Consider the following 11,673-nt stretch of genomic DNA (forward strand, 5'->3'; position numbering starts at 1 on the left):
TAAAGCATGATGGAAAACACAAACAGTGCTGATAAGGAACTGAAAAGATAATATGCAATAAAAGTATGCTCTTCTCTCATTATTCAATTTCCTATTCAGAAAACCAAAATATGGCTTATTTTTTTTATCTTAGTACCAAACAGCAAATGCTAAAAAACAATCAAGTGTACATTTTTGCTTTTTCAGCTAATATAATTAATGTAAAATAGTCTTACCGGTATAATGGCTGGTTGTTTAGCTATTGTAACTTGTAAGTAGGTTAAATATAGGCAATTAAAACTGAGATGATTTTTCTTTAAGGGTTGATACTGTATGTAACAGTCTTTTTTCTTTTAATGTAACATGTTTATTATTATTATTTTACAAACAAGGCAATTGACAAAATTCTGTAGCTTTATCTGACTGTTTTATATCATGTGGTATTCCAGCGCCCTCTACTGGTAAAAAAATATACACAGCTCATATAAGGTCTCGTGTCATTGACAAAAAATTCCTTGATCATGTTCACAGTTCACTTGATTTGGGGAAATAACTTCAGTAAAACGCTTGAACAATGCATGAAGTTTTTTACTGGTTAGTCTGCATGCATAAAACTAGATGTAAGCACTACATACTTCTTAAGCAAGCAATATAACAACAACAACAACAGAGAAATGAAAATAGAGCTGCAAAAAAATCTCTTGGGGTTCACAAGATGTGACAAGTGTAGACGTCCATTCATTTAAGACATTCCATTTACAATTTGCCAACATTTGGAATGATCATGCTAACGTAACACTAAGGCTGAAAGAAAATGAACATTCCCAATATTGACACAGAAGATTCTTGTTAAGGTTCGTAATGTTTTCATCTCAAACGTAAAAGCACAGCTAATTTTCTGCAATCATTAGCACCAAAAAAAAGTATAATACAGTCCAACACTCTAAATCAGAGAAATATGTATCATGAGAGTATGAAAGTGAAAGAGGGACAGAAAGACGTTGGTTTGAAATCCAATAAAGTGTTCTTACATTGCCCTACTTCAAAATGACAGAGATTAGAAAACAAATGTAAAACAATGCTGTTGTTTTTGGCAAATTTACTAAAATTTTTCACAAATTTTCCCAACTTTTCCAGGATGAAATTATTTTCGATGACTGGGAAACCTCATAAAATGATTTAACAAAAATGTTAATATTTATTTTACTTTAAAACTTGATCTAGAGGCTTCAGTTATTTCCTTTAAAAACATCAAACATTAGAGCATAAAAAAAAAAAAAACTAACAAAGAAGTTTGAAACACAAAAATGTAATATATGATTATAACTTAAGTGCTGTTAAAGTGTTATTTTGTTTCCACTGCATTTACTTGTAAATAATATTTTTAAATAATTTTGTGTCTTTGCATTTAGAATATTTCACATCTGTTGCTATTTTAACATTATGGGTTCACAATAGCATTATCGACATCTTTCTCCTACCAGATCACCATTTCTTTACACCAAAGCACATAATCGTACTACAACCCAAGTCTGAATTTGCTTGATGACATTATAGCAACAAAACCAAAAAAAAACCTAAATGGGCAACTTACTCACTCACTGTATATGGACAGACACACTTCAGATTGCAGTCTGATTACAATCACATGTTCACATACACAGAAGACATCCATATCCTCCACGCCTGACATTAAGCACAGTCTTCTCGCTCAGTCTCTGAGGAGCACATATTCTTTCACTGACTCTGGAAGCGGGAGCTGTTTCACCGCAGACGGGAGGTACTGGACCCCCAGGCTATTACGAACAGCGCAGCGCGCCAAGGCTCGCAACGAGGGCGGCTGGGCTACCAGGTTAGTGAGTCGAGCCAGTAACTGAGGATCTTTAGTGAGCTCACGCGGTAAGGAGCCGTCGGCCCTGCGGATCTCGAACCTCCCGGCGGCACGGCAAAGCAGCTCCAGGCACTCTTCCTCCTGTTCCGTGCCCAGGCCCCGAGCCAGCAGCGCCACCAGCCGCGAGATGGGCGTCTGGCCCTTTAGGTTGGTGACGTGGACTTGAGCGCCGTATTCGAGCAGCACACGTACACTCTCCAGGTTGCCCTTCATGGCCGCCCAACTGAGGGGCGTGTCGTTATTGTAATCGCGGACATTCGGACAGGCGCCGCTCTCCAACAGGGCCCGTACGCACTCTGGGTTATCTTTGAAGGCGGCCCAGTGCAGTGGGGTATCCTTGTTTCCGTCCAGCGCATTTGGCTGGGCCCCGTATTCTAGAAGCAGCTCCACACAACCCTCGTCCTTCTCTGCTGCGTAATGCAGGGCAGTGCGGTTGTAACCATCCAAGGCATTTACCTATGTGAGAAATTGAGATGGTATAAATTTTATATAATATGCATGTTTTTAATTTCTGAATTAAAATTCATTTCTATCTTTTTTGGGGAGCATAAAGTAAATAAAGTAATTAAAAAAAAAAATGTTGAGGCGATGCATCTGTAATAATGATATTATAATGAAGAAAAAACGCCACATGAAAAGATTGAGATTCTTGAAAAGAAAACCTTATTGAGTAGGTTGTCAATGTACTACTACTATTTTCTAATGAGAAAATATTATAATAAAATATATACACTATCGTTCAAAGGTTTGGGGTTGGTAAGAATTATTTAAAAAAATGTATTTGATCAAAAATACAATAAAAACAATATTACAAATTTAATTTTACAATATTGCACACTGTTTTCTATTTAAATATATTTTAAAATCTAATTTATTCCTCTGATGGCAAAGCTGAATTTTCAGCATCATTACTCCATTCTTCAGTGTCACATGATCCTTCAGAAATCATTCTAATATGCGGATTTGCTGCTCAAGAAACAATCCTTCGTATTATCTATGTTGAAAATGGTTGTGCTGCTTGATATATTTTTATAGAATTTGTGATTATTTCAGGATTCTTTGAAGATGTCAACAGAATGATTAATGATTAATTATTTCTGATATTTGTAAATAAATAATTTCCCCTTTACAAATATTTAAACACTGTAAAAACACTGAATGTAGGGAAATGGTTGGTTTCTAAGCTATATGATGTACCTCTGCGCCTTTCTCCAGCAAGAGCTCCACACAATCAGCATCAGCCACCATACAGGCACAGTGCAGGGGCTTCAGCGTGCCGTGCATCCTGTTCACATCTGCGCCCTGTCAAAAGAGCACATTTTCATTCAAAATGTGATATACGAAACAACTTTCTAACGCTTTGGTAGCACAACTTACCCTGCGTATAAGGTCTTCCACATTATCATGTGGGAAGGAGCGAATGGCCGCTATGGTTCGAATGAGCCTTTCCGACAATGAGTATTTGCTCTGAATACTCTGCATGATGTACCACATAGTAGAGCTCATGTGGAACAACAGGACATTTCACCCAGACTGGGTAACGCCACACCGAGATGAGATGGCTGTGAAAGTGAAAAAATAATCCTAGAGGAAAATAAAATAAAAAATAAAAATAAAAATCTATTAACAAGAGATTGATGTTGACAGACCAAATAATATCTTTCTTTACATTATGAATCATTATTCTCTTTAATACCAACTTAGTATTTAGTACTGGCTGTCAATGAGCATGTTCTTACGGCCACAATTTATTTAATGATAGTAATAATCTGACAATTGTCAAATTATTTAGATGTCAATAAATATTATAAATATTAAACAAATGATAATTTTATTTATTATTATTTTTAACTTGACAATTATTCAAATGAAATAAAAATAAATAGATGTAAATAAATTAATCTTAATAAATGAATAAATAAAAGATAAACTTTTTGTTTTGTTTTCATACTAGTACTGTTTTTACATTTGCCTGTAATTTAATGTAAAAAGGTACATTAATTGAAGGCCTACCTATTTTACATAAATTGTACCCGTTTTTTATTGTTTCATTTATAGATTGTTGCTTTTATTTATATTTTCTGCATTTAATTATTTATTCTTTCACTACTTAAATTTCAAACTCCATTCATTCATTTATATGTGTCCATGTGATATGAGGGTAAATAATGCGTCTCTTCAAAACACTTATTCATTCATTAATTTTTAATTTTGTAAAATTTCGGTAGGCTACTCCTAGGTTCAGGTAATACTCTGGTGGGTTAAATGAAGCTTCAGCCATGAAAACCATTGACATCTTGTCTATAGTATAAAATACATTTATTCTGCGTGTAGCAGGTGCCTGACACACTCGACCCAGTCTTATAAATGTGATCAAAATATGCATATAGCCTGGGTCATACAGATAAATAAGGCAAACGGGCTGCTTGCTGTTCGTCTCGTCTTGTTGTCATGCTGTCAACAAAAGGGCGCATGACAGATCAGCTAGCAAAAACACACAATATTTGACAAGCAATTATGAAGTCTAAAACATGACAGCTTAATAGCGCTAGTAAAAAAAAGTCTAGTTGCATATAAAATAACGTTAAATGTTTTCAAAAAAGAAAAACTAAATACAATGTTGTGCTCATGTTTATTACTGCTTTCTGTATGTGTCCTACAGGAGTGAACTAACGTTAGCCGTTTGGAGCTAGTTTCGACACCCAGGACGTGAAATAACATTTTCTTACCTCTGTTCTTAGGTGCAAGTGCGCGGAAAAAAAGCGAACCATAAAGTGTGTAATTGAAGACGATTAGTTGTTAAAACGGTACCTGCACGAAGTGAAAACAGCTGCAGGTTTGGAGCTAATCTGCCACTGTGTCCGCTCGCTCAACACAAACACAGTGACGTCACGAGAGGAAGTGACAAACAATTTTAAAACGCCATTTATCCGTTTGTTTTCATTGGCGAAACACATTTGTATCGTGTAATTGCGGCTAGAAATACGGTTAAAATTAGTAATGCGCGTCTGTATCTATTTTTTACAGTCTATGGTCTGTATGTGTGAGAGGCCATTCTTCACATACCGTACTGTTCATGCCAAATATAGACATGATGGGCCCTGTGCTGAGGGCCCCTGAGTGAATGTCACTTTATGTCACTCAGTGCCCTCACAGCCCCATTGTTTCCATGTTACAGAACAACTTAAAGAAACTTCCCCAAAAGATACATAATGCTTAAAATGAATTAAAATGTGCCCTCTCAAATGGCAGTTATATAAATTAGTCAACATTAAAGTAGTGTTATGTATGCATGCACCAATATTATGTGATAGCACACGTACATCACGGAGACGTCTATTTGATGTGTGTGTTTACATCTGGAAGACGTATTTTTTAGAGTGTTTGCTCATCTGCAATACGTCTAGGACGTTTCCTGTCAGATGTCAAATAGACGTTTAGAAGATGTCTGTGTAATGTAATGTAATGATTTAGAATGTATGTTAAACTGACATGTCTATCAGATGTTAGTAAACAGCAGATGCTTTCCAGATGAAGTGATCTTTAACAGACATCTTGCAGACGTACGTGTGCTATCTGGGTTATGTAACACTGTTAGTGTTTTATTTTTGTGAAAACAATGTACTGTCTGCACATTGTCCTCAACATATACATTAGTGTTCAAAAGTTCAGGGTCAATAAGTTTTTTAAATGCATTAAATTCATCAAAAGTGACAGTAAAGACTTTTAAATGGTTACCATCTTTTAAGCCACTACATCAACTCCTCTCATCATATGGGTGGGGGAACGGATTCCAACAGCTGGATTGTTTGCTGTGGTCATTCTCCCTATGTTTGTACAAAAAGAGATTAATATATTTACAAAACTGAGGATAGCCAGTTGGCACCAATGGCCTTGTGGGCAGAGCACTGTCATTTAATACTGTTGTGCTTTAGAAGACCTGAGTTCGAGACCAGGTTCATGTCCTTTTAATGATCCGTCCCCCTTCTCTCTACTTTATTTCCTGTCTACACACTGTCCTATCAGGATAAAAACGCCAAAAAATAAATCTTTAAAGTGATGCTGGTTAAGCCTCGTCCTCACACAGAATAAAATCGGGATCTTTTAAGCCAATACATCAACTTCTCTCATCATATGGGTGGGGTAACGGATTCCGACAGCTGGATTGTTTGCCGTCGGATTCTGTTCCCCACAGGTTTCTTACACAAGAATGTTCGAATATTTATCAAACTGGTGCTGGTATAGTTCCATGCACAAAGAGGATAGAATCAGCATCTTTTAAGCCACTTCATCTACTTCTCTCATCATATGGGTGGGGGAACGGATTCTGATCGCCTGTGTTTGTGTACAAAATTAAGTTCTAATATTTACAAAACAGACGGCAGCTAGTTGGCACCACTGGCCTTGTGGGAATTGCATTGTCATTTAGCGCTGACTCGCTTCGGGAGACCCTAGATCGAGACCAGGTGGGAACGGATTCCTACAGCTGGATTGCTTGCCATCGGATTTTGTTCCCCCTATGTTTGTATGTACAAAAATGAGGTTCTAATATTTAAAAAACTGATTGAAGTCAATTAGCACCAGTGCACTGTCATTTAATGCTGTTGTGCTTTAGGAGACCCGAGTCCGAGACCAGGATCATGACACACACACACACACACAGTGCCCTCCATAAGTATTTGGACAGTAAATCTGTGCAGTGAAGTCAAGACATCTGTAAATAAGATGAACATGAGGCAAAAGTACACAATGTCACGTTTTATTTCTGGCTGTTTAAACCCACACGTTTTACCAACTAAGAACTGCACTTTTATTAAAGTTTTATTAAGTATTTGGACAATTAAACAATTGAAAATGTACAAGTTAGTATTTAGTTGCAAATCCCGGATGTAATTACAGCAGTGAGTCTGCGACCCAAAGACATCACCAGACTCTTGGTTTCATCCTTTGACAAGCCTTTAATGCAGTCGTTTTCATCCATTTCTTGTTTTGGGGAGTTTCTGCCTTTAGTCTCCTGCTCTCCTCTTAAACTGGTGAAATGTATGTTCAATTGGATTTAAATCTGGAAAATGACTTGGTCCATTTCTTTCCCATGATAAACTCATTGAATTTGTGAAACTCGTGTTTTGGGTCATTGTCCTGTTGCAATATGAAGCACTTGAGCCTGGTGGCATTTTCTTGTACACATCGGAATTAATTTAGCTGCCCCAGTCATGCCTGTTCGAGAGGCAGCCATGTACGCAAATGACACTACATCCACCATACTTTACAGATGAGGTCGCTTTGGATCATTTGCAGTTCCGTTGTTCTTTCTACACAATTTTGCTTTCCCGTCACTTTGATAAAGGTTTTACAAACTCTAATCTGGGTTTTCTATGTTTGGTGCTGATCAGAAGTTTGAATTTTGCTCTGTATGTGTAATTCTTCAGTCGAAGTCTCCTGTGAACAGTAGATTGTGAGACCATCATCACCCCAGCTTTTTGGAGGTTGCTGATCATTTGACTGACAGTTATTTTAGTTTTTTTTGTGATTTGTCTTTCATCAACTGCTGTTGTTTTTCTTGGCCCATCCTGGCTGATGTGTTTTGAGTGCAAGTTTGAGTGCAACTTTTCCATATATTGTAATTATTATGTTCTTGTAATAATTTGAGTGATGTCTTTGTCCTTTTAACAGTTAAGGGGATTTCCCATGACAGCGCTAGCTAGTCAGTGCATTTGTCAGTGCTGGTCAGTGCAAGTTGCGTCTTAGGGAGTTGTTTAAAGTAAAAAACAACGTCCTTGTTTTCTTGTTTCAGTCTATTTCAATATAAAAGACTGCTACTGACTCACTCATAAAGACTTATGAGTGCTGCTATCTAATGGTGCAATAATGTAACTTTCACTGGAATCGAAATCACAATCACAAACAGACACTTTCTCAATTCATGAGAATTGTTATTTATATAAAATATGAATTATTGATCAATAATGTTTAAATAAACAATATTAGCCATTAAAAAAAAAGTATAAGAAGTTTGTACAATAGGAAAAACACAAGCAAACAATTCAGTCAAACATTATAAAAGCAGCACTATAGGCCCTACAGGATTTAAGTTAAGCCTAAATATAAAGTTATGCTATATATATATATATATATATATATATATACACTCACCTAAAGGATTATTAGGAACACCTGTTCAATTTCTCATTAATGCAATTATCTAATCAACCAATCACATGGCAGTTGCTTCAATGCATTTAGGGGTGTGGTCCTGGTCAAGACAATCTCCTGAACTCCAAACTGAATGTCAGAATGAGAAAGAAAGGTGATTTAAGCAATTTTGAGCGTGGCATGGTTATTGGTGCCAGACGGGCCGGTCTGAGTATTTCACAATCTGCTCAGTTACTGGGATTTTCACGCACAACCATTTCTATGGTTTACAAAGAATGGTGTGAAAAGGGAAAAACAGCCAGTATGCGGCAGTCCTGTGGGCGAAAATGCCTTGTTGATGCCAGAGGTCAGAGGAGAATGGGCCGACTCATTTAAGCTGATAGAAGAGCAACTTTGACTGAAATAACCACTCGTTACAACCGAGGTATGCAGCAAAGCATTTGTGAAGCCACAACACGCACAACCTTGAGGCGGATGGGCTACAACAGCAGAAGACCCCACGGGGTACCACTCAAATTCACTACAAATAGGAAAAAGAGGCTACAATTTGCAAGAGCTCACCAAAATTGGACAGTTGAAGACTGGAAAAATGTTGCCTGGTCTGATGAGTCTCGATTTCTGTTGAGACATTCAGATGGTAGAGTCAGAATTTGGCGTAAACAGAATGAGAACATGGATCCATCATGCCTTGTTACCACTGTGCAGGCTGGTGGTGGTGGTGTAATGGCGTGGGGGATGTTTTCTTGGCACACTTTAGCCCCCTTAGTGCCAATTGGGCATCGTTTAAATGCCACGGCCTACCTGAGCATTGTTTCTGACCATGTCCATCCCTTTATGGCCACCATGTACCCATCCTCTGATGGCTACTTCCAGCAGGATAATGCACCATGTCACAAAGCTCGAATCATTTCAAATTGGTTTCTTGAACATGACAATGTGTTCACTGTACTAAAATGCCCCCCACAGTCACCAGATCTCATGCCCTGGATGTGCATCCCACAAATCTCCATCAACTGCAAGATGCTATCCAATTAATATGGGCCAACATTTCTAAAGAATGCTTTCAGCACCTTTTTGAATCAATGCCACGTAGAATTAAGGCAGTTCTGAAGGCGAAAGGGGGTCAAACACAGTATTAGTATGGTGTTCCTAATAATCCTTTAGGTTATACACACACACACACATGCAGTGTTGGACAGTGTTACAAAAATAAATTGACAGATAAAAAGAACAGCTGAACATCATTTCACAAATAAAAATTATTGTTCAAATTGTGCCTTTAGTTATTTTGGAATAAATGTAAAAATGCTTAAAACGAACTTGATGAGATTTATACTTGGTTTTAATGAATAGAACATTCATTACATAGTTAATGTGAAAATACAAAATAGAATCGTATTTGGTTTCTCTTTTTTTATGCCATGTTTATTTAACCAGGAACATTTGACAACATTAAGTGTAACTGGGACATGAATTTACATTTGATTTATGCATACACATACACGTATGTGCGTATGTATCAGCATATTGAAATTATTTCTGATGGATCATGTGACACTACACTAAAAACTGTATAATGGCTGTTGAAAACAGCTTTAATATCACAGGAATACATTACATATTTAAATAAATATATATATAAATAAGAAAAAGTTATTAATATTACACAGTATTAATGTTTTTACTATTTTCAATCCAATAAATGCAGCCTTGGTGTCGCATAAGAGACTTAAATTATAATATAAGATATAAAAAATCTTACAGACATGAAACTAATAGATTTTTATAGCACTTTTCTTATACTTTTGTACATCCAAAGCGCTTTACAATCATATCAGGTGGTCTCTCGCCACCTGTGTGCATAATCCACTTGGACAATGCAACGGCGCCAGTGCGCTCACCACACCAGCTATAGGTGGAGAGGAGAGAGTGATAGAGCCAATTCAATGGATGGGGATTGTTAGGAGGCCATGATTGATAAGGGCCAATGGAGGCAATCTGGTCAGGACACCGGGGTTACACCCCTACTCTTTATGAGAAGTGCCATGGGATTTTTTTTTTAATTTTCAGTTTACACCACAGAGAGTCAGGACCTTGGTTTAACATCTCATGCGAAGTACAGTATAATGTCCCCATCACTATAATTGGGCAAGACTTCAGGGTTAGTACCTCCTGCTGGCCTCACTAACACCTCTTCTAGCAGCAACCTAGTTTTCCCAGGAAGTCTCCCAACCAGGTACAGGTTTAGCTTTAGTGGGCACCAAGTGTTGGGCTTCAGTGTGATGTGGCTGTGGTGGTGTATGATATAACAAAATGGAAAAAAGTAATAAACACTCTTTAATTACCTATATTTTAAATAATTTAAATAAAGTACTTTATTCAGTACTTTGTTAAACACTCTTTCTTAGGGAAAATAAATGATCCGTAAATGTTTTTACTGACTACAAATCTCTTCTTAACCAGACAAAAAGCAACAAGAGTTCAATAACATAAATTGGGGGGAAAAAATGCAGCAAATGAACCAGTCAAGAGTAAGGCCAAAACAAAATAATTTATTTTCTTTTTGTGACATTTTATGCAGACAGCTAGAATTTAGTGTCTCACTTCAATCCATTGTTATATAATTCTTTCCCTTTGCCACACCAATCCCTAAATCAATTAACAGTAATAACCCAAACATTAAAGAGAAATTTGCCATTTTCTGTAGATTTTTGCAAGCCTGTCAACATCAATATCATTACCTTATGCTCCTAGTATAATTTCACATTACATAACAAGATTTGTTTTTTAAACAAGTTAGTGCATTTCATTATCCTAAACCACTAGCTGCTCAAATTCATTAATGAAAACAAGAAAAAAAAGCCCCAGTGATTTGTTATTTACCGCATTACTAAGCCTCTAGTAAATGCATCAAGTATTTTCTCTGCTGAAATCTCAAAAAAAATATACATATGTTAAATCTGCGACTCTCTCCCAATGTTTTTTGTACATAGTCATGATAAACTTACAAGGGACGGGGAGGGGGGGGGGGGTAGGGGGGGGGGACGGACATCAGAATTAAAATAAATTAAAAATCAGTTTTTAAAAGCAATACTTTACAAAGAATTGAACAGCAATACTGTATCCTCCTGATTAAACGTTCAAATAACAGCACCAATTCACCACAGCACTTTTTTTTGTAGTGAACGCATCCCTGCTATTCATATTCCCAACTTAGTCACTATCAGGTACCATCTACCAAAGTAACAATTTCTAAATCACCCATACACATGCCACCCCATCAAAAAGAACACGCTGGCATTGGCATAGCAATGACGACACTCACATTAACCATGGCAAAGCTATAAGAAACCTTGCAGCAATCATTTCAAGAGGATTTTGCGCCGATATTGTCATTTATCCAACAGTCAAAACGCTCTGTTTAGGGAAGAAATGTCGTCGTTTAAATAAAGGGGTGTGTATTACAATTAATGGAGGACACATTCAGGTGACACCAAGCATCTAACATTCAATTCTCCTTTAAATATCATCTCCTTGAAAATATAAAACGTCATGAAATGACCGAATTGGAAGTTCATATAAATGTGAGACCAGAAACGGATTTAACTTGACAGGAATGAGATGAGACATGTCACCCCTGAGCCAGATAA

General features: G+C 37.0%; 1 protein-coding gene across 1 annotated transcript; it reads right to left on the reverse strand.

The window, feature by feature from the left end:
• Positions 1 to 1,087: 1,087 nt before the first annotated feature.
• On the reverse strand, positions 1,088 to 4,798 carry asb8 (ankyrin repeat and SOCS box containing 8). Its single transcript, XM_056238756.1, has 4 exons — positions 4,682 to 4,798; positions 3,248 to 3,432; positions 3,068 to 3,172; positions 1,088 to 2,326 (listed from the first exon to the last, which is right to left on the reverse strand). Exons 2-4 carry the CDS (start codon positions 3,374 to 3,376, stop codon positions 1,691 to 1,693), a joined length of 870 nt encoding a protein of 289 aa, XP_056094731.1. The 5' UTR covers positions 3,377 to 3,432; positions 4,682 to 4,798; the 3' UTR covers positions 1,088 to 1,690.
• Positions 4,799 to 11,673: the final 6,875 nt, after the last annotated feature.

Source organism: Rhinichthys klamathensis, unplaced genomic scaffold (assembly GCF_029890125.1).
Source record: "Rhinichthys klamathensis goyatoka isolate OS25496 unplaced genomic scaffold, OSU_Roscu_1.1 h1tg000020l_1, whole genome shotgun sequence".
Lineage (NCBI taxonomy): Eukaryota > Metazoa > Chordata > Actinopteri > Cypriniformes > Leuciscidae > Rhinichthys > Rhinichthys klamathensis.

Bases quoted from the DNA above. Each gene is read 5' to 3' on its own strand.
- asb8 (XM_056238756.1), bottom strand. From the start codon at position 3,376: ATGAGCTCTACTATGTGGTACATCATGCAGAGTATTCAGAGCAAATAC. The intron at 3,173-3,247 runs GTAAGTTGTGCT...CTCTTTTGACAG, and splicing joins TGGAAGACCTTATACGCAGG to GGCGCAGATGTGAACAGGAT. The intron at 2,327-3,067 runs GTACATCATATA...TTTCTCACATAG, and splicing joins TGCTGGAGAAAGGCGCAGAG to GTAAATGCCTTGGATGGTTA.